This window comes from Trachypithecus francoisi, unplaced genomic scaffold (assembly GCF_009764315.1).
Source record: "Trachypithecus francoisi isolate TF-2019V2 unplaced genomic scaffold, Tfra_2.0 Lachesis_group4, whole genome shotgun sequence".
Classification (NCBI taxonomy): domain Eukaryota; kingdom Metazoa; phylum Chordata; class Mammalia; order Primates; family Cercopithecidae; genus Trachypithecus; species Trachypithecus francoisi.
In genome coordinates this window covers 15,525,156-15,550,721 of record NW_022681469.1, presented here as the reverse complement: position 1 = coordinate 15,550,721, position 25,566 = coordinate 15,525,156, and the positions used below count along the sequence as shown (strand labels likewise).

General features: G+C 49.8%; 2 protein-coding genes across 2 annotated transcripts in view; one reads left to right on the top strand and one right to left on the bottom strand.

Moving 5' to 3' along the window:
• CLCN1 (chloride voltage-gated channel 1) overlaps positions 1 to 13,706 on the top strand; it is a 39,462-nt gene extending 25,756 nt beyond the window's left edge. The window contains 9 exon segments of the mRNA XM_033192441.1: positions 1,323 to 1,536; positions 1,766 to 1,899; positions 4,871 to 5,112; positions 5,489 to 5,600; positions 5,928 to 6,007; positions 6,257 to 6,295; positions 9,763 to 9,867; positions 9,959 to 10,045; positions 10,988 to 13,706. Coding sequence (XP_033048332.1) covers positions 1,323 to 1,536; positions 1,766 to 1,899; positions 4,871 to 5,112; positions 5,489 to 5,600; positions 5,928 to 6,007; positions 6,257 to 6,295; positions 9,763 to 9,867; positions 9,959 to 10,045; positions 10,988 to 11,359 — 1,385 coding nt within the window. The 3' untranslated portion in view covers positions 11,360 to 13,706.
• FAM131B (family with sequence similarity 131 member B) lies at positions 12,608 to 22,039 on the bottom strand. Its single transcript, XM_033192446.1, has 7 exons — positions 21,813 to 22,039; positions 19,260 to 19,369; positions 18,954 to 18,989; positions 18,548 to 18,641; positions 18,049 to 18,246; positions 16,488 to 16,631; positions 12,608 to 16,230 (listed from the first exon to the last, which is right to left on the bottom strand). Exons 1-7 carry the CDS (start codon positions 21,838 to 21,840, stop codon positions 15,758 to 15,760), a joined length of 1,083 nt encoding a protein of 360 aa, XP_033048337.1. The 5' UTR covers positions 21,841 to 22,039; the 3' UTR covers positions 12,608 to 15,757.
• Between the last annotated feature and the right edge of the window lie 3,527 nt (positions 22,040 to 25,566).

The following is a 25,566-nucleotide window of genomic DNA, read 5'->3' as shown; positions in this document are numbered from 1 at the left end:
CACAAGTGGCTATTTTGGTTAGTGGGAAAACAATAAAAAATTAACAAGATAGATTCTATCTTCAGGGAGCTTATAGAATTATAAAGTTTCAGATCTACAAGGGCCTTAGAAATCACCTGAATGACCCCTTTCACTTTATGGTTGAGAGCATGGGATTCCAGAGGAATTAAGCTCTACTCATTCCATTAAGAAATAGTAACAGCAGGATCTGACACAGTCTCATTGCTCCAAGTCCACAGCACGATTCTTGGGTTTTCACTCTATGTACTCATTAATTGTTGGCATTAATACCTAAAGCCCAACGTAAAAAAAAAAAATGTCATAACTGAGTTGTAAAATGCTCAGTGAAGAGACCTGATACAGTGGCTTATGCCTGTAATCTCAGCACTTTGGGAGGCTGAGGCAGATGGATAACTTGAGGCCAGGAATTTGAGACCAGTCTGGCCAACATGGCAAATTCTGTTTCTACTAAAAATACAAAATTAGATGTGTGTGGTGGTGCGTGCCTGTAGTCCTGGCTACTTGGAAGACCAAGGCAGGAGAATCATTTGAACCTGGGAGGTGGAGGTTTCCATGAGCCAAGATTGCACCACTGCACTCCAGCCTGGGTGACAGAGTGAGACTCTGTCTCAAATAATAATAATAATTGAAAATAAATAAAATAAGGCCGGGCGCGGTGGCTCAAGCCTGTAATCCCAGCACTTTGGGAGGCCGAGACGGGCGGATCACGAGGTCAGAAGATCAAGACCATCCTGGCTAACATGGTGAAACCCCGTCTCTACTAAAAATACAAAAAAACTAGCCGGGCGACGTGGCGGGCGCCTGTAGTCCCAGCTACTCGGGAGGCTGAGGCAGGAGAATGGCATGAACCCGGGAGGCGGAGCTTGCAGTGAGCTGAGATCCGGCCACTGCACTCCAGCCTGGGCGGCAGAGCGAGACTCCGTCTCAAAAAAAAAAAAAAAAAAAAAAAAAAAAAAAAAAAAAAAAAAAAAAGAAAATAAATAAAATAAAATGCTCAGTGACTAATCATCCAAACTTTCAAAAGCAAGGAATGGATAGGACATCACTATCTTCATATTATAAATGAAAATTTTGGTGCACACAAAGATTTTGTAACTTGGTGAAGGTTATAGAATGAGATCAAAATGATGATTTTCTAAGAGTTCAGTATTCTAGTCCCTACTCTTGACAAATCATTATGAGTGTTGGCACTGACCAGGATCTTGTCTCTCATTCCGTGGTTATTCCCATCCCATTCCCATATGTCCTCCTTGCTAAGAACGGTAGTCCTAACCTACAGGTGTATTCCTGTGTCATTCTAGGAGCAGCAGCGCTGACTGGTGCCGTGTCCCACACAGTCTCCACAGCTGTGATTTGCTTCGAATTAACGGGTCAGATTGCTCACATCCTGCCCATGATGGTGGCTGTTATCTTGGCCAACATGGTGGCTCAGAGCCTGCAGCCCTCTCTCTATGACAGCATCATCCAGGTCAAGAAGCTACCCTACTTGCCTGACCTTGGCTGGAACCAGCTCAGGTCAGGGGCACTAGATGGAATTAGTTCAGATCTGATGGGGAGAGTGGGAGGTTCTGAGGCTGAGATAGAGCTTAGGGCTAATGTTTGGAAACACTGTTTTAAATTATTATTATAGTCTCATGCATTTAATAGATACTGTGAGTGACTGAAAGTATGGCAAATCTTACGGGAGGAATGGAAGGGATAGGTACACGGTGGGGCTAACCCACCATGCTTTCTCCCTCCATAGCAAATATACCATCTTTGTTGAGGACATCATGGTACGTGATGTGAAGTTTGTTTCAGCTTCTTTCACATATGGGGAGTTGCGAACCCTGCTCCAGACCACCACAGTCAAGACTTTACCACTGGTTGACTCAAAAGGTCAGTGGGAAGGAAGGAAGCAGACTCCGGAGCTAGTGACCTGAAGAAGTGTCACATAGAGGTAGAGGAGGCCCCGTGGTGGGGGCTTTGTCTTTAGGGGCCATCCAATGTGCTATGTACAAGGAAAGAAAAATTAAGCCATACACAAGCACAAAAAGACAGTTAAAAATCCAATTAAAAGGGCTGGGTGTGGTGGCTCATGCCTGTAATCCCAGCACTTTGGGAGGCCGAGGTGGGCGGATCACCTGAGGTCAGGAATTCCAGACCAACCTGACCAAAGACAGGAGAAACGCTGTCTCTACTAAAAATACAAAATTAGCTGGGCATGGTGGCGCATGTCTGTAATTAGAACCCGGGAGACGGAGGTTGCAATGAGCCAAGATCACATCATTGTACTGCAACCTGGGCAACAAGAACGAAACTCTGTAAAAAAAAAAAAAAAAAAAAAAACCCACTAAATATAGTCAATTCTCATAATTCATGGTAGTTACATTCAATCAAGTTTTAAGTTCAAATACTATACTGAACAATTGCTCCTAGGAAAAATACAGGCCTGGGTTCCTGTGAGTCTCTGGTCACATTGCCATCAACCAATCAATACATAACCTTGTTGTATGTGTGTTTCTGGTAAAGACACCTTATTTCATAGACATTGTTGATTAATTAATATTGAATTTGTGGCCAACGGCACTATAACCCTTGCCTGAATTAAGCTTACTTAACACACATATTTTCTCAATAAGGCTCATCACAGCCTTCTTGTACTAGGAACAGTAGACAGCACTTTGACATTATATTTGGTGGCCATTTTTAGCAGCAAAATCACCAACACAAAGCACAAAAATGCAAAAAGGATGGCATTAAATAGACTACAAAATGAGCACCTGTTTCTGAAACAAGAAGGTAGAGCACTGCTTTGTTCGACTTCAGCTGCGAACAGGGGCATCAGGCAACTAAAAATCTTTGTTGCTCTACGCATGTCTGCGAATTACACTGAAAGCACCTCTACTATTGGTTTTGTGTTACAAATATATTTTAGTGACTAGCTGAATTCACAAATAGGGAATCCATGAATAATGACAATTAATGTAAGTCCCATAGCTTCTTACATGGTTCCATTTGATGCTTAAGTAAGTCATGCTTGTTCTTTAATGCCCAACTTATGGAAGAGTTGGAACTGTTTTATTTCCTTCCTTCCTTCCTTCCTTCCTTCCTTCCTCTCTCTCTCTCTCTCTCTTTCTTTCTTTCTTTCTCTCTCTTTCTTTTTTTGACAGAGCCTTGCTCTGTTGCCCAGGCAGGACTGCAATGGCAACATCTCAGCTCACTGTAGCCTCCATCTCCTGGGTTCTAAGTGATTTCCCTGCCTCAGTCTCCCGAGTAGCTGGGATTACAGGAACGCACCACCATGCCCTGCTAATTTTGTATTTTTAGTAGAGACGGGATTTCACCGTGTTGACCAGGCTGGTCTCGAACTCCTGACCCAAGGCGATCCACCCGCCTCAGCCTCCCAAAGTGCTGGGATTACAGGTGTGAGCCACTGCGCCTGGCTTGAACTGTTTCATATGGAGGAGTGAATGGTTTTTAGTAAACAATAATTTCACATTTCTCTGCCTTCACCATCCTTTGACACCTCATCCTGCTTCGTATGATTTCTTATTGTCTTTTAAGTATCTATATCTTGTCTTCTCACTAAGTGGGCATTCCTTGAGAATAGAGTCTATGAATTCTATATACCCAGAGTGCCTTGTTATAGGTATCTACTAGATATTAAATGAATTCTTTCCTAGTGTTTGAATTAGTGTAATTAAGAAAAATTATGTAGGGCCATTTAGAGCCATTAAGATTGTTAGTTCTGATTTCCGATAATCAGAATATCCAAATTTCTCAAATTAGATTAATTCAAATATTTTCCCAAATCTCAGATACCTTCCACGTTCTATAGCAGAGGCTCTTTATTAGAGCAGGGGCACAGCCAAGAAGTGAGGGGCAAGGTTTTCATAATAATGACTGAGACCTAACAGTAGAATTCATCTCCATAACACTGCTGCAATGTCATGGCCTTAAAACTTAATAAAAATGTTAATTATAGTAGCAGAATTTCCATAATCATATAAAAGAACCTTCTCAGGAAAAGTAGGCATTTTGTTTTTATCCTAGCAGGGGTTTTTTTTGTTTGTTTTTTTGTTTTGTTGTTTGTTTGTTTTTTTTTTAGACAAAATCTTGCTCTTGTTGTCCAGGCTGGAGTGCAGTGGTGCGATCTCAGCTCACTGCAACCTCTGCCTCCTGGGTTCAAACGATTCTCCTGCCTCAGTCTCCCGAGTAGCTGGGATTACAGGCGCCTGCCACCATGCCCAGCTAATTTTTGTATTTTCAGTAGAGATGGGGTTTCATCGTGTTGGCCAAAGCTGGTCTCGAACTGCTGACCTCAGGCGACCCGTCCACTTCGGCCTTCCAAAGTGCTGGGATTACAGGCGTGAGCCACCGCGCCCGGCCCAGGTTTTTTAAGTGATGAAATGTCAGATACAAAAGGGAGAGTTCCCTTGTTTCCCTTCTTTCAGGGAGAGATATAATGTTTGTACTGCTTATAGAGTTCTTTCAAAGCGTGATTCACGCCTCAGCTTATTTAAATGGCTTCTCATCTTTCTTTTTATTTGGACAGCATTGGTTAGCCTACTTAATTATCAGCTCACCTATCTGAAATCTATATAAGGCCTCATCAAAATAAGTACAAATTAGCCCAATTCGTGCTCTACCAATTGGAATTGGCCCCGTACCTGCGAAATGGATGAAATAAAAGGGATTGAGTGAGGTTAATCTTGCAGGATTCTTAAAATGAGTTTGTAGGAAGCTGAGAAAGATGTGGGGACGGGGGGCGGGGTGGCGCTTCTCCTGTTCATTCTCAGGGGTGCGGAGCGCGGTGGTGCGGGAGGGCTTGGAGGGGTTGCTCAGGCAGGGCGTCGATTTCCCTCAGATTCAATGATCCTGCTGGGCTCGGTGGAGCGGTCGGAACTGCAGGCCCTCCTGCAGCGCCACCTGTGTCCTGAGCGCAGGCTGCGCGCGGCCCAGGAGATGGCGCGGAAGTTGTCGGAGCTGCCTTTCGACGGGAAGGCGCGGCTGGCTGGGGAGGGGCTCCCCGGCGCGCCTCCAGGCCGGCCCGAGTCCTTCGCCTTTGTGGATGAGGATGAAGACGAAGACCTCTCTGTGAAGAGCGAGGTGACCGCGCCAGGAAGGGCCAGGGAGTGGGATAGATCAGAGGCAAAAGGAAAAGCGTCGTCTGGGCTGGGCTGGGCTTGGGACAGGGGTAGTTTCTCTGAAAGTAGGGGGAAGAGGGAGGGGAGAGGCTGGTAACTGAGAAAGCCAGAAATTCTGGGTCAGGTACCAAAGAGACGAGTGCCTCTGGGTCCAGGGACTAAAGAAGATAAGGTTGCAGATGATGGTCTCCTCGACAATTCAAAGGGATATAGGAATTTCTGAACAGGGGAGAAGAATAGAGTTCGCTTTCCCAGAACATCCACCGACTGGTAAAGGCAGTGAAGGCCCACCCAGGCAGTCTCTGCTTCAGGCTGAGACTTCTTACTCTTCCTTACAGCTTCCTCCTTCCCTTCCTCTCAACCCCTCTACTACTGCCTCTCTGTCCCCAGAAGAGCCCAATGGGCCTCTGCCTGGCCACAAACAGCAGCCGGAAGCACCAGAGCCTGAAGGTGACGCTCTTCCCTCATGCACCCCAACTCATGCCTTGTGGATTATCTCTGGTCACTTGGACCTGACCTTGACCTGCATGCAACTCCTATGTGGTGTGGGGTCGGGGGTGAGGCTGGGGGATTGAAGGAGGAAAGGGTTCTTATTCATCAATTCTCCTTGTTACTGTCCCAGGGAGTGGGAGCAGAGGGTGATTTAGGACGGTGGAAGAGAGGGTGAGGTACCTGGGAAGTGCAGCTCTTTGGAGGCAAGTGTCAGGCACTGAGTGGGGCCCCTGGCCGTTTCCTGTTGCTTTGTGTCCATTTCCATCCACTCACCTTTCCTGTCAGGTCAAAGACCCTCCATCTTCCAGTCCCTGCTTCACTGCCTGCTAGGCAGAGCTCGCCCCTCAAAGAAGAAAGCAACCCAGGTGAGGAGATGTGTTTGGGATGCAGGGGAAAGGGAGCCTACCCTTGAAGAGTGAGAAACCCATGGTTCTTAAATCAGGAAGGCAGAGACCCCACCAAGGAGGAGGAGTTTAATCATATGGAAGGGATGATTAATGGAAAGGAGGCATCGGTGGTCCTGGCCAGGGAGGGATGGCTATTGTTTCATTGGGAACCATATGAACCATGGGAAGAAAAGGGAAAGAACTTGGACCTGTGTTTTTCTTCTCTAGGATTCCACAGATTTAGTGGATAACATGTCACCTGAAGAGGTGAGTAAGGGAAACCAAAACCTGGGGTAGATTGTTCTGTCAAATGAAGATATTGCTAATTTGTTTCTACCTTCTTTACTGTGTTGTCATGAAATAGAATGTGATCTAGATGGGAAGTATTTTGACAGGATGGAAATAAGGATGATTATGGAGAGATTAATGAGTGTGTGATGGGACATGGAGGTGTTCTTGGAGGGACACGTTATTTTAGGAGAAAAACTTTGAGCCTCCATGAGTAAATGGGGCCATGGTGCTAAGATGAGCCCCAGATCTTTTAGAGATTATGGACTTTCTGGATCAGGCAAAGCTTTAATGGAGGTAAAATGTCACCAGGAGGCTGGCACTAAAACAGCAACATGGAAGAAGAACATCAAAACTAAAATGGGAGGCTGGGCGTGGTGGCTCACGCCTGTAATCCCAGCACTTTGGGAGGCCGAGGCAGGCAGATGACTTGAGGTCAGGAGTTTGAGACCAACCTGGCCAACATGGTGAAACTGCATTTCTACTAAAAATACAAAAATTAGCCGGGCATGATGGCACACGCCTGTAATCCCAGGTACTTGGGAGGCTGAGGCACGAAAATCACTTGAACCTGGGAGGCGGAGGTTGCAGTGAGGTGAGATCGCACCACTGCACTCCAACCTGAGTGACAGAGCCAGACTCCACTTCAAAAACAAAACAAAACAAAACAAAACAAAACAAAAGAAGAAAAGAAAAGAAAAAGGAAAAAAAAACTCAAAATGAGGAAATCTGCCCCTGGTGGAGGTTACTGTGCTGGATTGATCAGAGCCCTGAGACAGTGAACAATTGGAAAATGCTAGGCATTGCTACTGGGAAGAATTGAAAAAGGAAGAAAATAATGACCATGGTGCCTCATGGGGACAAACAAATGTCTACTTTCCTAAAAGAGGTGGTTATCCAATCTTCAAGAGAGAAAAGTCAAGCATTCTGAATGCACTTGGCTGTGAGGAGGGAACAGAATGTGGAATAGTGATTGGAAGCAGGCAGCTGAACGGTCCAGATCAGAACATAACAAGGGGTTGTGGAGGAACAACAACAAAAAATCCATTGGCAACTATTCCATATGGTAAAAGAATGCACAGTTTGCTGCAAACGCTGAAAACGTAAAGCTTGTAAAGTATGAAGCTGACAAAAAAACACAGTGGATATGATTTTTAAATAAACATCTTATTGGATATCCGGAATATATATGTGCTGACAATGAGAAGCATTACAGGGTTGGAGGAAGGTGTTGTGAGTGACAAGAGAGAAGGAAAACCTTCCCCACCCCTCAAAACACACACACACTTCTGACAAATGACTTGTGAAAAACTCAAATAGATGATCACAGAGGGAAAGGAACAACTATTCCTTCTGCCCACAAGCAGAAATCAGAAAGGCTATAACTGCAATTAAGGAGTACTTTGTTAGGTTGCTCAAACCAATAATAATAAGCTTTTCTTTCTTTTTTTTTTTTATTTAATGCTCCGAAGATTGAAAACCAGCTAGTTTATCAGTGTGGCTATCAAATGACCACTGGAAATAAAGTGTAGCCAGGGATTAAAAATAAGACAGACCATCATTTCTAGCTTATGTCTTTCCCAGAGAGGACTTCAAGGAGCTACCAACTACCATGTGACCCACTGAGACATTTTAGAGGGATAAGATCCAATAGGAGTTGAAATTCAAGATATTTTGAACACAATTTTCAGACCAGATGATACCCTTGACAATATCAAGATGTTGATATTGACCAAAAAACAGTATGGGGGCAGTATGGGAATATTGAAAGATTCAATTATATGTTGCCAGAAGTCCCTACTAGGATTTGTTTAATTCTGCATACTCTGGAGTACACACAGAGCTCTGTTTCTAACTGGTACCGAGCTTATTCAAGTAGTGGAACACATCAGCCTCAACAGCAACATCCTGCATCCCTTGGGCAAAAGCTGGGGATGTACCTGGAATACAAACAGCAGTCAAAGTTAGAAGCCCAGCTCCACCAATTACTGACTGTGTAATCCTGGGCAAATGACTTCCACACTGTGCCTCTGTTTCCTCATCTATAAAGTGAAGATAATGATAGGGTTATTGGAGAAGATTAAATGAGCTAAGACGGGTACGGCAATTAGAATAATGCTTGGCAAAGAGGATGTACTTGATAATCATTCACTGAAAATGTTGGCGTGTTATTTTTAAGGAAAGGCAAAAATGGAACGTAAGGCCACAGATAATCATAGAAAAGACCAAGAGGACGGGATGGACCAAACCATTTGGCAAGGTCTAGCCCCCATCCTATATCTAAATCTTCTCTACAACACACCTGCTAAGTGGTCATCCATCCTATGCTATGTAACCCTGTGTAATCCATTAGTCAGGAAGATGAGAGTATAGAGGAGGCATGGTTATAATCCAGAAATATCAGGACAGGACAGGTGGAGTGAGCGTCACTATGGGCTACACACTAGATCCTAAATCTATATAATGCCCTTTGGTGATGTTCTCTGAAGTCTGAGAGGTGTAGATTTGGGCAAATAGGAAAATAGAGTTCTAGATCATTCAGAGGGTACTGACTGAAAAGAGATTTTAGAAATGTTAGAAAAATGTATGAGAGCCAGATATGTAATGGATTATTTGGACTCTTGGGAATTTTGGTGTGCATATCTAAAGTCAAGAGGATGGTTGGCCTTTGTGCCTTAATGCTTCTGTCATAGACAAAAACAAACAAACAAAAACCGGCTTTGCTCAAGTCAACTAAGTGCTATGAGGTCCAGTATAGCTCTTCAGTTTCAACAAGTGCTCACCATGGTTCCCTGCATGAGAGGTGATGTGCTAGTTTCTTCACAATATACAGCAGCCAATACCACATAACACTCAAGACAAGGGCAAAGGTAAGACAAATGCCAATACAGCAGGAAGTATGGCCAATGTCGTTTCTGAAAAGGTGAGACCAGCTAATACTATGAGAATTAAAAAAAGGGGAGAAGCACATCTGATTGGGAGAGTCAGGAAATACATACACTGCAGGGACAGGGCAGGTAAAGGAACTCCAGATGGTCAGAATAGCAAAGACAAAGGGGAAGGCGTGTATGAAGAGCAGAAAGCAGTCTGGTTTGATTGGAGCCCCACGTCTTATAGTAGTAATGGAAAATAGATGGGAAAGATAGGTTGGGAATAACAAATGTTTGGGATGCCAGGGGATGGGAGAGTTGGGGCCTAGAACAGGGAGGGATGTTCTGGGTACCTGGGGGTTGCAGGGTAGGTTGGGGGTTCCTGATGAGGAAGGGCAGAGAGGCTCTGTCCCCGGGAAGAAGGAGGAGGGCCTCTGATCTGGGGGATCTGTGATCAGTTCTTGCATGTTTCCAGATTCTGGGCAGGGGCTAGGAGGGCTGTTTGGGATGAAAATGAGGTATCTGGGGTGAAAGGAGGCTCCGTGATTTTCGTGACTTTCATCCTGTGGCTGACAGATTGAGGCCTGGGAGCAGGAGCAGCTGAGCCAACCTGTCTGTTTTGATTCCTGCTGTATTGACCAGTCTCCCTTCCAGCTGGTGGAGCAGACAACCCTGCACAAGGTGAGTCCTTTGCTGACTGCTCAGGGCTGCGGGGAAGGCAGGAGAGCTGTGGGCCAAGGAACATGCACTGACCTGTGCTCTTCGTCCTCAGACTCACACCCTGTTCTCACTCCTTGGCCTCCACCTCGCTTATGTGACCAGCATGGGGAAGCTCAGGGGCGTCTTGGCCCTGGAGGAGGTAATCACGATGTGTCCCATTTGAGCAGCAGGAGGGAGGCTGGGCACAGGATAAGGGGATGCAGGGAGGACAGAGGGGATATCAGCATCTCAGAAGTCCCCTCAGATTCCCTTCTCTATTTCTTTCTTTTTTTTTTTTTTGAGACAGAGTTTCGCTCTTGTCACCCAGGCTGGAGTGCAGTGGTACGATCTCAGCTCACTGCAACCTCTGCCTTCCGGGTTCAAGTGATTCTCCTGCCTCAGCCTCCCGAGTAGCTGGGATTACAGGCACCTGCCACCACACCTGGCTAATTTTTTGTATTTTTAGTAGAGATGGGGTTTCACCGTGTTGGGCAGGCTGGTCTCGAACTCCTGACCTCAGGTGATCTGCCCACCTCGGCTTCCCAAAGTGCTGCGATTCCAGACGTGAGCGACCAGGGCCCGGCTCCCCTCTCTATTTCTTATGCAGAGATTGGAGGGGGTAGAGGAAGCAGCCAGCCGAGGTAGAGGAGACTACAAAGCCCGTTATGGCCACAGCCCTGAAGGGAATGGAATTCTCAGCCCCAGATGGGGCCCATGTGATCTTCCGTAGATAGTGTGGGTTTCAGATGGGGTTCCAGGCATGAGTCACTGTTTCTCAGGGATGTGCTTTGGGGAAAGCTGTGGAAATAGGGCAGTGGGGGGATGCGGCTGCAGGTGGTCACTAGGAAGGAAGAGGTCACCCAAGGGTCTGAGTCTGGGCAGGCGGATCTTTTGTCATACCCCTTTTCTTGTCCTTTTTCTGTCTTCTTTCTCTGATTGTTCCTTATTATCTGTTTCTCTTTCTCCCCCTTTTGCCACTCTGTATCTGTCCTGTTCTTTTCTCTTTTCATCGTATCTGTTCTTTTCTGTTTGTCTCTCACTGCCCCCATCTTTTTTCTTTTTCCAACTTTTTACCCTCTTTTCCTTTCCCACTGCTCTTCAGCTACAGAAGGCCATTGAGGGGCACACCAAGTGTGGGGTGCAGCTCCGCCCTCCCCTTGCCAGCTTCCGGAACACGACTTCAACTCGAAAGAGTCCCGGGGGACCCCCACCTTCTGCAGAGAACTGGAACCTGCCTGAGGATAGGCCTGGGGCCACTGGAGCAGGGGATGTGACCGCTGCCTCCCCAGAGACCCCTGTGCCATCCCCTTCCCCAGAAACCCCTCTCTCCCTGGCCCCAGGCAAGGTAGAGGGTGAGCTGGAGGAGCTGGAACTGGTGGAGAGTCCAGGGCTGGAAGAGGAGCTGGCTGACATCTTGCAGGGCCCCAGCCTGCGATCCACAGACGAGGAGGATGAGGATGAACTGATCCTTTGACCCCCTCCCACGACCTCCTCATAAAGACTATCCAGAGGCCCAATCTGAGGGTGAACTTGTGTGGGGCAGGGTGCATCCTGAATGTGGCGAGGTCATGCCACCTTCCATGCCTCTTTCAGGAATTTTTTAATGTGATAGTGATAGTCTTAAAGGAGGAATCAGCATTTAGGCAGGGAGGAGCCTTGGTCAGTTATTTCGACTATTCTCCCCATTCCCAGCCAGGCAGGTGGCCCTAACCCTAGCAAATCACCCCTGATATTCCATGGGGCTTCCTGAGTGTTCCTGGTATGCAGGAAGGGAATCCCCTGCCTCTCTCTACCTCCCGCCCCGCCCCCAACAATTCCCCAGTGCTCTTGTCCTAGTACTGTGCTATCTGTGCCTCAGTGTCTACAAAAGGTGGGGTGAGGGGATGCCCAGAATGACTGTGGCCCTGTAAGTGCCATGTTGGAGGAGGGGATGGGACCATCCTATGGCCTCAGGCACTGACCACCCCAGAATGTGCCTCCAGGCCAGCCACAGCCACTTCTCTTGGAGTCCTGCGCTGGCCCACATCCGCTCCTGCAATCTGCCTCTGACCCCGATGTGTCTCCAGGCCAGGCCGTGACTAGGGCACTGAGAGAAGCAGGTGCCCTGTTGCCCAACAATCGTGCCCCCACGGTGTCCGCTGACTCCCTCTGGCAGAAAACCTTCTATTCCACAGCACAGCTTCCTCGCCCTCCAGTGTCCAGGTTACTCCCTAGGAAACACATCCTCCCTCTCTCCACTGTAGTTATTGACTTGTCCTGCCAAAGGTCAGCTCTGCCCTGGAGCTGCTCTAGCCAGGGCCTCTCCTGCCAAGAATCAGGGCTCAGAGCAGCTAGGTCACTGGGTCACTCAGACACCAGCCCCTTCTTAGACTGGTTCTTGAGATGCCTCTCCTAGGGGTGGAGAGTTAGGAGCTAAGCGTCAAGATGGCAGGGCTCTTGAGTGCTGCCTGCACTTGGGACAGTCACATTTTCACCCTCCCCAGATCAGCAGCAGGAAGCCTGGCTGTGCACTCCATTAGCGCGCTTTCTCTACAAAGGGAGGCCAGGTGTTGTGAGCATCCCCAAACCCTTGCTCCCTACCCAAGTTTTTTCTCCCCAACCTTGCCATCCCATATGCCTTGCTTAATTCTGCCATTGTGCCCCCACTCCGACATTCTCCTCCTTTGCCTCCCCTGTTCCCAGTCTCCTCCATCCCCCAAATAAGACAGTCACAGTCAGAGGATGCCACCATGTTCTGTTTAGTGTCATTGAACACAGCCTGTAACCTTCTCCAGCATCACATCCCTCCCACTTCCCAGGCCAAGAGAGACGCTGAAGCCTGGGTAGGGGACTGGCAGTGGGCATTTGAGCCCATGCCCTTGTGTACATAATCTATAGTATTTATATATATTGATATAGAATTCTCTCTGTAATATATGTCATAGAATCTCTCTTGGGCCTGGGGTGGGAATGTCACATTAAGAAAACATGCTAAGACTGGCCATAAAAATGGATATTTCCCAGACCTGGAAGATGGTGTGTGGGATGTATAGGTGAGGTCGAGGAGAAGATACTAAACTCATTCCCCAGGATCCCCGCTTCAACACGAGGACAAGAAGGAAGGTGTGTGGGGGTGGAGGGGGCAATGGAGGGGAGGAATGGAAGATTTGGATTTTCATTTAATAAAGTCATTTGAAAATGAAAGTGCACCCCCCCAAAAAAAGAAAATCATTTAGCAAGAGCAGTTTCATTCACAAGAATATAAAAACAGCCCTGTTCCAGGACTGCTGTAAAACGTGCTGCACAGCCTTAACCCCAAAGGAAAAGCCACCCTTTCCCACCCCGCAACAGCCTCTTCCTGCACATGCCCCTCCCCACCCCCTGAAATAGGCGATAAGCAACCCCCATGCACCCTGCCCCCAGCACCAGAAGAGTCCTAAGATGGTCCCAGGCCAGCTCCTCAGTCTCTCTCTTCAGAGCGGGTGGGAGCTCCTTGCAGAAGACAGACCCCCACCTGACTTCTGTCTGCAGCAATATGCCAGCACCCTGGGGACACCAGGTTCATGTATGAACCCTGCTAGAGTCCTTCACACCTTTAGTCACCTTTTGTCAGGGACCATGTGGCTTCCTTGGGAAAGGGAAGGAGGAACGAAAGCTGCTGTGGTCTACCTTTCCTAACTCCCCCGGGCCTGAGCAAAAAGGAACTGTAATGAATGAACGCACTCAGTGGGTGAGATGTCCACTGTGGTCTGGGGGGATAATATGGGCACTGAGAGGATGAGATGACAGGAAGAGGTGATGTGGGAATAGCGCACATTGGAGAAGGTGAGGAACCAGGGACCCCGAGGAAGGAAGGTCACATGAACATGCAAAACCCCAGAGCTTGCAGCAGGAGATGGGTGGGGAACAGCTGCCAGGGTGGGCATGCTAGACCACCTCTCAGAGTTCCTGGAAATGAGGTCCTGGGACACGGAGTTAGCACATGTTAGCAAGTGCAAGAGGACTCTTCCCCTGTACAGGCAGGATTCAGTTAGATGACTGCACCTGCCTTGGCTCACCTTGCCTAAGCCCACGTTTCCTCCAAAAACCATCCTCAGGATAACCATTGTCCCCCTTCCAGAGAAGACACGGAACCCCCGCCCTGCTTGCATCCCAGGAGTGTGTGTAGGAGAGTATGAACTTGGTGGCGGAACAGGATCATAGATGGACAGAAACACCCCAACTCTCAACTTCCTCATTATAAAATAATAAGTTCCAGGACCTGGGGGTGAGGGCAAAGTTTGTGCCCAGGGTTGGGAGAAGACGACAGTGCTCCCTTCCAGCAGGGGATGCAAGTGGTAGAACTCCTGACAGAGTGTGGGTAGGACACAAGCCTGGGAGCTGGAGCCTTGGAAGGGCGTGAAGAAAGAAGGAGATAGGGCAGTGAGCCTCTTAGGCCTCTCTCTCCTACCCAAACTCTGCCTGCGCCAAGGGCTGGGGAGGGACTACCCTGGCAGTGGCAGGGCCAAGTGCTCTCCAGCTCCACAGCGCCACTGCTTCGCTCCACCCATCCTCTGCCTGTGCTCTTACAGTAGTGCTGGGGTGCATATGCTGCTCAGTCCCCACCAGCATGGATGCCAAGTGTGGGAGGGCAAGCTTGTATCTCACCATACACCATCCTGGAAGGAAGAATCCGTGAATTTTCCTGTCTTCCTCCGGTAGGAGGCCTGGGGAGGCAGGGAGGACAGCTGTGAAGCTGTTTGGGAGTCCTGGGAGGAGCTGAAGAAGGGGCAGAAGGTGCCGAGTGCCCACCCTGGCCCTCAGCTGCAACCCTGACTGGCTGAGGGAGTGACAGCACCGGACTCCTCCCTCCACCCCACTCAACCCTGAGTGCCCAAGAAGTTATAAAAATGTAGAAAAGGCAAAGAGAAAAATGTAAACAGCTTCAGAGGACAGGGGTGGATAGGGGGAGACAGCCCTCATGCTCCCCCCGCTGTTGGCGACACCTGCATCCTGCGTTGGTGTATCCAAGACGGGTGTCCCCGCACCCTCTTCAGGGCCAGGCTCCGGGAGCAGGAATGGAAGAAAGCTGAAAGGGAAGCAAGAGCTGGAGCAGCCAGCCCCAGCTGGGTCTTTTCCCAGATCCTTAGGATCCTCCTTTCAGCCATGGGATATTCAAGATCCCAGAGCAAGGGGCTGGGTTTGTTCTTGGTCTCCTCAGTGACTCTCTTGTCTCTGGGCAAGCCTTGATAGAAAGAACCACGTCTGTGCCCCCTGTAGATCTCAGCTGCCACGTCCACCTCCTCCTCGACTCCTGATCTCAGAAGCCAAATGACCCGCTGAGGCAGCCTCTCCACCCTCCACATGGATGTGCCCTTCAGGCAGCCTCCCCTGCGCCTGTCCAGCCATGTCCAACAGCCCCTAAGTTCTGTTCTCTCAGTAAGGATGAGCTGGGGCCACAGCCAGAGAAAACAGAGTTGGGAAAAGCAAGAGTGAAATGGAGAAAGGAGGCATTCAGACAGCACAGTTACGGCTCCTGGAAGACGAAATCGGGGAGTGAAGAACTGAGATCCAGTCTTGAGCACAGCTGCACTGCCCCCGTCCTCAGGGTGCACACACTGGAGGCTTTGTCAGCACAAACCCAGAAGCCCGCAGCCCAGGTCCTTCTCCACAGCCACATCAAGCTCATGGCCATCTAGTTGCCCAGGTCTCAGTTCCCAGGCCTATGGGTTTCTAGAGTGTAAGCCTGGATAAAATCCCATCCTGGTCCTCCATTTCCGGGAGAGGACTGGAAGCTCCTGGGTTCCCCAATGTTGTCTGCCTGGTTTCAGCTGTACTGCTTGGGGGAGGGAATGTATGGGTCACAGCCATGGCCCTCAGGTGGGAGTGGAAGGCAGGGCATTGGGGGAGGAAGCTAGTTGTTGGTCTCGCCTTCCTCCTCATCAAATGACTGCACACCTGAGGATGTGACGTCAGACACCTTCCGGCTGAGAGCGGTAGACATCTCAGGGTCTTCTCTTGGGGAAAGTGACTCCAGATCCCGGCATCCTGCATCCTCTTCCTCCTCAGGGGCCAATGGCCTCTTCTCCTCCTCGGCAGGGCCTCTTGCCAGGTCCACCGCACCTACCCCTGGAGCCCAGTCAGTGTCTCCCCCCAGCAAAGGTGGAGGCTCCAGAGCAGAGTATCCTGAAGCCGGTTGGGAAGGTCCCATTTCATGCAAGCTGGGTTGTGAGTCATCAAATGCAGGCCCAAGATAGGATCCTGTGGCTGGAGAGGCAATGAGGGACTGGTCGCTGGCTTCCCAGGCATCTGACGACCCCAGACAGTACATACCCTGGGACACGTAAGAGTGAGGCCATCCATCCATGGGGGCTTGAGCCAGGGCATCTGGAAAAAGAACCCTGGGGGTCAGTGGGGTCACAAAATGTCAAGGGCAGGAACAACAGCACAGACAGCACAAGAGACAGCTAAGAGACAGCACAGAGAACCGGGAGTAAGACACAAAGCCCACAGGGAGGAAGGAGGACAATGGGAAAGCCGAGATGGACAAGGAAGTCTTAAAAGAATGGAGCTGAATGGAGGCAGCTGAGATAGCTGGGGAGGCCTTTCAGGCTCCAGAGGTTGGATTCCGGAACATCTCTCACCCTGACTCTCCATCAATTCCTGGTAGTTGTCACTGTAGTTACAGCCCAATGGCTCCTGGGTGGAGTTCACACTCATGTCCTCACCATCCATGGAAGACCAGGCCATGAGTGTGGCCTCAGAGATAGCAAACTGCTCCATGACACCTGCGGGAAGAAATGCAACGACCACAAAATACCTCAGGAAATCCTTAGACACGTGCGTGGGGTAGGAAGACATCTTAGTGCAGCATTGTTCAGTAGAAATACAATGCAAGCCACTTATATCACTTTAAGTTTTCCAGTCACCACATTTAAAATTAAAAAGAAACAGGTTAAATCAATTGAAATAATAGAACTTATTTAATTCGATATATAAAAAGATTTTCATCTCAACATATAATCGAAATAAAAGTCATTAGTGAGATATTTTACATTCTTTTATTTATATGAAGCATTTGAGATCCAGCTGGTATTTTACACTTAAAAGCACATCTCCATTCAGAAGAGCCACATAGCAAGTTCTCAATAACCACATGAGGCCAGTGGCTAATGTACTGGACAGCACAGCCTTTGTGTATGTCCCCAGAGAAGGGAGTATTGTGGAGGACTTCCTAAAGAGTCAGATTTAGGATTCCTAGGGGAAAGAGTTAGGGGTCTTCTGGTGAGATATCCTAAGAGATTCAAGTTCGGGATTTCCAGAAATTTATCTTTGGAGGTTTTTAGGAATTGCAATCTAGAGAGTAGATTTCAAGATCAACAGAGAGCCCCAAGAGAGCATCATGGGCTTGTGGGTCCACCATGATATAAAACTGGAAGTTCAAGGGATTGGAAGGAAAAGGGGATGGGTAGACTTGAGGATCCCTATTCTAGTCAAATCCATGAGCGCGTTCAAGCTGGTACTGCTTCTGCCCCCCCACCCTACATGTTTGTGACCCTCTTCACTGATATTTCTCCTCCCACCCATATCACCAACACAACGATACTTCCTTTCTCTTCCAGACCTATCCCTTTCTAGGCATCTTATTTAGAGCTGCACTAGGGCTTGGCCACTCTTGTAGGCACATTGCATGCCTGTTATCAGACCTACACTACTTTCCTGGAATTAAACCTCTTCTGTAGGCCTCCCATCTCCTCACACAGTTCCCTTAATCTTCTAGTGGCTGTCACAAGTAATGAGTCTAGTAGGCGAATTCATGACTCGAAATGCTAAGGGGCAAAGGCTAAAAGAGATCCCCAAGGTCTTTCTTTCTTTCTTTCAAAGACCAAGGCCTGCCCATTTTTTTTCCTGCACTCGAGGGAGTTCAGGGTTTGGACAGTCTCATGATGAGGAGAGAAGGCATCTGGGATGGGTAAACCCACAAATCCCCATCTAATTCCACTCATTTGCTGAGATGATTATAAAAATATGTTTAAGAGCACTTATTTGAATTAGCACATCAAAATATTTAGAATTAGAGCTGTTTGGGAAATGTGAATCTATGGTCAAAATATGGATGGAGCTAATTCTGCCACAGGGGATGAGGTTGGAGGCCATCCACCTTATCCTGAAAATGTGTCTCTTGAGGCTTTAAGGTACACGTACCTGCTAGAAAACGTGCCTCCTTCTCGCCATCGCTGAGGTCGGAGTAGGCATCCGTATCCCTGCGCACGGCCTCATGGCTGTGTTGTGGCTGAACAGCTGGTGTCTTCCCCCAGCCCTGCCACTCAATCATGTGGGCCACCCGGCCTTGCCCCATGGCTGTGGGCTTTGTCACATGGTCTTTCATGCTCCGTGAGATCCCTACAGGGCCAGACATTTCCCACATCCTCCAGAATATCACACAATACCCATAACCAGACCCTCCCCATTCCTCCCACCGCAGCCCCATGAGACTCCATCCTACTGGGGCAGGCTCCCCTAAGGACTCCATAGATAGGGTGGTGGGGGGAATGGCCTGGAAGATGGGAGGCTTGACAGAAGGGTGAATAGGTCAGGGTGTGAGGATGAGGGTCTTCATCAACCTCGAAGGAGCAGGGAGACTGAGCCAAGGAGTCTGTCAGCATTATTTTGTCTGAAGGCATTCCTACATCGGGAGTCTCACCTGAGAACGACGACTTGGCCAGGGCCCCAATGCCATAGGCGTTAGAGTTTCGCTTAAGTTTCGGAAGAATGGAAGTGGTGTCCTCCATGGAGAGCTGGGATGGGAACGTGGGAGGAAGGGCAGAGAAATAAGAAGGTACGGGCGTGCTTTATACTTGGAGAAGGTTCATGGTTTCCAGGAAAAAGCATTTGAACTAGGGCAGATGATAAGGAAAGCTACTATACCCAAGAATCCCAAGGAGGGATATACCCCCAGTGCCCTGGAAAGCTGGGGCACAGGTTGAGAGTGTGAAGGCTCACAGTGCCTGTTGGAGCCAAGGAATACCGTGCTCGTTGGAAGGTGCAAGGGAGAAGATAAGGAGGAGGAGTTCGGGAGGATGGGGAGGTCTGGGGGCAGCTGCACTCACGTTGATGCCGTCCCAGGAGAAATCAGTTCGAGTTTGCTGTGGAGGAGAGAGGAAAGGGAATGGGCATCCCAGTCACTCGCAGGAATGCAAGGAAGCCCCCTTCCTCAGAGGGCCTTCCACGAGTGCGGGATGTGAGGGCTTTCCTGAGGTTGACACCACTGACTGGGTTCTCCGTGAGGACTGCTTGGCATGTGCTGTGAGAAATGTTCTGTAGAAGTGTCAGTCTGAAGGAGTGTTTGGGTTGTTGCCTTGGAATTGAGGAAGTGCAGGCAGCTAGAGACTTGGGGTGGCTGAGTGAGGTCTCACCTCAGTCGATGGCCGATGGAGGCTGCTGCCGTGCAGTGAGCTGGTGCTGTCCATGTTGATTTGATCGACATCCTTCAGGCCCTTCCAATCCACTGCAATCACCTCGTTCCCTGAGGGGGCCAGAAAGTTAGCTGCCCGCCCTCACCTCCCTGTGCAGCTGAGGTGCCACCCTGGAGTCAGCCCTTCACACCCCTCCCTTACCCCAGCTGCCCATTTCCTCTTATATTCCTGCGCTCTCCAAATTCTAGGAGAGACAAGTGGTAAAGCTGAGCCCAAATATCCAGTTTTAGCTCAACCAAGAATAGTTCACTCAGAAAAAGTAGATATATGGCCTTATTTGTTGTTGTTTATGTGGAGGGGTCAGAGGGGTCAGAGGTTTTATCAGAAAATCAATTCTTATTCCTTCCTGAGGACTCTTGGAGGGTTTCTGTATGGGAGCTGGGCTTTTTCTCTATTACAAGTCTATAGGTAAGGGCAGAACTGCTCTAGTGAAGGGCTTTTCTCTATGCTTAGGGTGGCAGGGATGTGTCTCCCACTGTGGGCCCTTCCTAAGAGTCCGTGGGTCTGACTGACTGGAAGAGGACTTCCTGGGAATTGAGGCAGGAGTTGGATAGCAAGGAGCTGGGTGTGTCCTCCCAGAAACAGTGCACGGAGAAGCCAAGGATGACCTGGAGGCATTCCACCTGACTGTGGGGAGACAAGTGATGGATTAAAGTGGAGGGAAGGTGGGGGAGCACAAGGAGAAAAGAGAACTTTTTAAAATAGGAATTAAGAAAATAGGAATTCAAGTCAGAGAGAAGACAGAAGATGGTGGGAGGGGTGGACAGGGTCTGAGGGCTGAGTGGGAAACTGCAGGACCCAGGGGAAGGAGGGTCCTTGTTAGAGCCAGGACAGAGCTCCTGGTGGAGGGAGACTCCTGGACTGAGGGCAGGATGGTGCTTCAGGAAGTCTTGGGAAAGAACTGCTTGGGTCTTCGTAAAGGGACTATTCAAGCATCAGATGGCTGCCTGAACCATCTGACCATACAGACCCTTTATACTTACGAGGTTTTACAATTTTGAGTTTAGAGGTCGGCTCCATTTTTGGGAAGGGGAGCATTGAATGGGGCTGGGCACGAGGAGGCGTTCCGCACATCAGCAGGGGTGGGGGAAAGGAAGGGGCTTGTGGTGAACTGGACTGAGGAGGGAGGACCCTCCAAAGTTGGCCTGCTCTTCCCTGGGGCTCCGTGGGGTGGTAACTGGGGGAAAAGAGAAAAGATGGCCCTCGGGACACAGCAGGAATGGGGCAGGCGGAGAAGAGCCTAAGGAGAAGGGAGACAGGAGAGGGCAGCGGCGGGGGGAGAGGGGAGCGGGAGGTGGCCTTTGTGGGAGACGGAGAGCTGAGTCAGAGCTGTGGGGGGCAGCTGGGAGGGAGAGAGCCAGGGAGAAGGGGTGAAAGCAGAGGAGGAGGGGGTATCCATGGAAATAAACCGGTCTCAGGGAAATCAGGCTTCTGGAGAGTGAGTTTGTTTGCAATAATAATACGAATTATTCTCTCAGCCTGAGGTCACCAGGAGGTGTGGGCGGGAGAAATTGGGAGTTGGAAAGGGGAAGAATGGGAGAGGGGGTGGGAGAGGGCTGGATGAATTCCTGAGCGGCGAGAGTGGAGTGGATGCCTGGGTGGGGGTCTGGGGAGGTAGCCAGGCAGAAGCTGGAGGGAGAAGGTGGATTAGGAGGCGCCTCTCTTCCCTCCCCGCGTCAAAGGTAAATAAAGAGCCTGCCCCGCCCCGCCGGCCCCCGCTGACAGGTGCCGGCGGGTCCCCGGCTGCCGAGGCAGGGCCGGCCCCACCCTCCCAGGCCGCGGGCTCCCGACCCCTCTCAGCGCCTGGAAGCCCCCACCTCCTCCCCGCGTCCCCTAGCCCCTTCCCTCCACCTGGCCCTGGCCCGGTCCCTCCGGGCGTGGAACCCGGGCTCATCCCGCCCCCGCCCCAGAGGGAAAACGCACGTGAACAAAGCGAATCGGAGGAGGCAGGAACGACAGAAAAAGGCAACGGAGAGGGAGAGAGATGGGGCAAAGCACCCGAGCCAGATGGAGGCGGCGGCGGGGGGTGGCGTGGGGGGGGGGGAGCGTGCGAAAGAGACTCGGGGCTGGCGCGGAGGCCGGGGGTCCTTCGCGGGGGGCTGCTCCGGAGTGGGGAATGCGAGGAGGCGCTGGGGACGACGGAGCAGAGGTGGATGGCCTGGAGGGGCAGGGATGTGGGGACCGAGCGTCGGGCCGAGCGTCGGAGGAGAGGAGAGGAGGGCGATGGAGAGGATGGAGAGGACCACGCCTGCGGGAGGGCGACGGGGAGAACGAACCGAGCCGAGCCGGATGGCAGCCCCGGAGGCACGAGAGGAGAGCGGGCAGGAAGGAGGGACAGAGGGACCGCGGGCGGACGGAGGGAAAGTGAAGGAGCTAGCAGGGCAAGGCGGGTGCGGAGCGGGGCGCCCAGACGCGCGAGGAGAGGGATGGGGGAGGGGGTGGGAGGGCGGCCCGGGGGGCCCAGCCCTGTCCCCGCCCGGCCGCGGTACCCACCCACAGTCCGGGAGCCGATGCAGCCCATGGCTCCGGGGGCCGCTGGGCCGGGCCCTCACCGACTCGGGGCGCGCGCCGGGGGGAGCACCGGGAGCCGCGCCGCCGCCCCAGCCGCTCTGCAGCGCCGCGGCTGTCTCCGCTCGGCTCCGCTCCCCCCTCCCCTCTCCATCCCTCCCCACGGCAGCTCCGTCGCCGCCGCCGCTGCCGCCGCCGCCGCCGCCTGGCTCCCCCGCCCCGGCTCGGCTCGCAGCGGCCGGGGAGGGGGCGGCCCGGGGATTGGCTGCGCCCCACGCCTCCCCGCCCCTGCCCCTGCCGAGCCGCGGCGCTCCCTCCGGGATCTGGGGCCCCCGCCGCCGCGCCCCCCTGCCTGCCCGTGCCCAGCCCCTTTCCCGGGGCTCTCGCCTGGAGAACCCCAGCTTGGGTTTCAGGAGCAGGGGCACGAACCCAGGGCCTACCCCGAGGTTCTGGTTGATGGATTTTGCGGGCCGGGGGCAGGGGATGCCCTGAGAGGAAGTGGGGGGGGGGGGTCGGGTGGTGAGAATAAAGCCGGGCCGAAGGGCCTTTGGCCACCAAATTCCGCAAACACTTGTTTTCTTCCTGGGGCCGCATCTGGGACACACACAGAAACGTGATTGGACACAGCTTTGGGCTCTGCGTTTCAAGTGCGCTATTTTGTCCACCCAAACAGAACGTGAAGTCTTTGAAAGTGGATCGTGTGGGCCACTTCTCTATGCTCGCTGGACATTCAGGGGTGGGTGTGGGGATATGCAGATAGTCGAGCTCCAGGCCTGGTTGGGGATGGGAGAGTATGACGAGGATAGTTTATTCGCAGTAGACTAACAACAATGTCAGGACCCGAGGCTGGCTAGAAGACATCGTCTTGAATCCAATTTAACTTTCTGAGACGTGGTCTTCTCGGACAAATGAAAGCAAGGCTGTCCCGAAGCAGCAAAGAGAAAGATTGGCGTCTGGCTCGTGGGACCGGGCCAGGTAGATACCTCAGGCCCCATGGGGAGGAGATGAAGGTCTAAGTTGCAAGGGTTAAGTGAGCACTTTGGTTACAGCAGACAAGAAGTGGAGTCCAGAAAAGATGTTTGAGAAAGGACAAGGAGACCTTTTTGTCTAAGCTGTACCCAGAAAGGCCAAAGTGTGAGAGAGTGGGCAGGCGGGCATTCACAGAAGCAAGTGCCCATCCAGGCTCTGACTGCACCTCGCGGACTTTTTGGTCCCTCCGAGGTTGCAGAGAGAGAAGGCAACGGGCCAGGGGTCCCTGGTGTGGGCTCCTAACAGGGAAACTAAGTCTTACGGATGTAACTTTGTAACCTTTACATTGTGAGTGGAGAGCTACATCCCATGGGGTGGCAGATGAAGATGTGGGTGAAGACACTAACAACTGAATTGCAGATTGGGGAGATGGGATTATGGTGAGAGAATCCATCTTTGGTGTATGTGCATGAAGAAATAAACCAAATCTACATCTATAAAACCGCGGGAAGGAAAGAGGTAATAATCAGTTGCAGGTCTGCTTAGATTTTAATCGTTTAGTGTAGCTTGTGGCAGGATCTGCTACCTTATTTCAACAGTGGAGAGAATTAGAAAGCATTTTCTTTTTTCATATCTATTATTGTTCGTTATATAAAAGAAGTATCAAATGGTTTCTGCTCTCATGGAATATGCTGTCCAGTTGCAAAGGAAAGAAGATGGAGAGATGATTAAAAAAAAAAAAAAAAGAACAAAGAGCCTGCATTATTCTAGTTGCCCACACATCCCTATTATTTGAGCAGAGAAAACACGACAGGGGACTGACCAGGTAATGAGGCAATGGACCACATGGCCATTATGCTCTTGCCTTCCCACCTGAAACTTCTGTCTCCTTATGGCTCTCCCTGAGTAATACATATATTTATATATGACTATGTATCTCTTACTGTGGTCCCAACTTGAATGCAAACCCCTCCCCTTGGTCTCCTTAACACAACTATATAAGGCTGCATTTATCCAAATGATTTAACACAAGGGATTCCAGGTCTTGGAGACTCAGTCCCATCTCTCATTCTGTCTTGAAGGTATTTCCAGTCCCTCCCCGCTACCCACACACAAAGAAGTAGAATATTCTAGGCACATTCCTGGCCAGCTTCCTTCCTGCTCCCTGCAGGGCTTCTTATACAAAGGTTCTGCTACTTCTCACTAGTTAGGGCCATTGTCCCAGTCTCCTTGCCATCTTCTAAGCCAAGGCCAAAGATCCTAGTTCTAGTATGAACTGGAACAACCCTTCTTGAGGACAATTTGACAGTACTGATAAAAAAAAAAAATCTTTAAAATATCCATCGCTGTTGTGGTTGTTACTGAATTGTCATATGACTATTCCCTTTATAGGAATATTCCAAAGAAATAAAAATAGAATGTGGATAACAATTTAACTACAGCACTCATCAGAGCACTGTTTACATGATAAGGAAGGTTATACACAACCTATACATTCAAACTTGGGGATGTATTAAATAAATTACGGTATATGTCCATAATAGAATATTAGGCAGACATTAATAATATTTTATGACTGCATTTGTTGACATGGAAACTTGTTCATGGCCTATTGTGACACTGTAAAACAATAGGCTATAAGAATTAGAGTATACCCATTTTTCTTTAAAAATTACACACAGGCAGTCGCTGTGGCTCACGCTTTTAATCCCAGCACTCTGGGAGGCCAAGGTGTGCAAATAACTTGAGCCCAGGAGTTTGAAAGCAGAGGGCAACAGGGTAAAACCTTGTCTCTACAAAAATTACAAACTTAGCGGGGTGTGTGGTGCCAGGTGCCTGTGGGCCCAGTTACTCAGGGGGCAGAGGCGGAAGGATTGCTTGAGCCAGTGAGGTCGAGGCTGCAGTGAGCCAGGATTGCACCACTGCATTCCAGCCTGGGTGACAAACAAATTACACACACACACACACACACACACACACACTCCTCCTGTCTTGTCGTTCTTTCCATCCCAAGTAGTTTATGGGAAAGCCTATGTAAGTCTCTGCCGCCACTCAAAGGTTTTAGTTCGACAATGAAATCTGTATATTAACCAGTTCATTTCCAAAGTCTAAAAATACAGGACTTTGGCAGAATGCCTCCACTGTGGCGCTGGCACTTCCTAACCCTTCCCCTTTGAGACACAGCCCTAAGGTGAGACTACGCCTTCCGTTCTCTCTGTTGTTGCTGGTGTGTGTTCCTAATCTCCTGTGGATAGTTCTTGGACAAAAGGAACCAATCAAGTTCAGCGACAGTACTATCTAAAACTGAGATTCTTGTCCCAGGACCCATGGACAGAACCCAGAGTCTATAACCGTGGATGGGAAAAATTCCATTTTTACATTCAGTCACTTGTAACTGGAACTCCCCATTTACCTCAGTTATACAAGTAGACAGAAAACCACAGTAGTGTTTGAGGTATTGTATCATACTGTGTCTTAATCACCAATAGAAGTCACAGATGTTTGTATTACCTGAAGATTTTTTACAATATCCTTTAATGTCCATCACTACTTTGAAATTATGGTAGTATTAAACCTGCCTCTACCTTTTCTGATTTCATGCTTCTATAAAAGGAAGCAGATGTGTTATGATATCACAATTTTATAACTACATTTTGATATAGTTGATTTCCTTTGTAATTATATGTATTTTACTTTACACTTTTAATATTATTTTGAGAGGGAAGCATGGACTTTCCAGGTTGCCAAAGAGGTCTGGGGCACATAAATG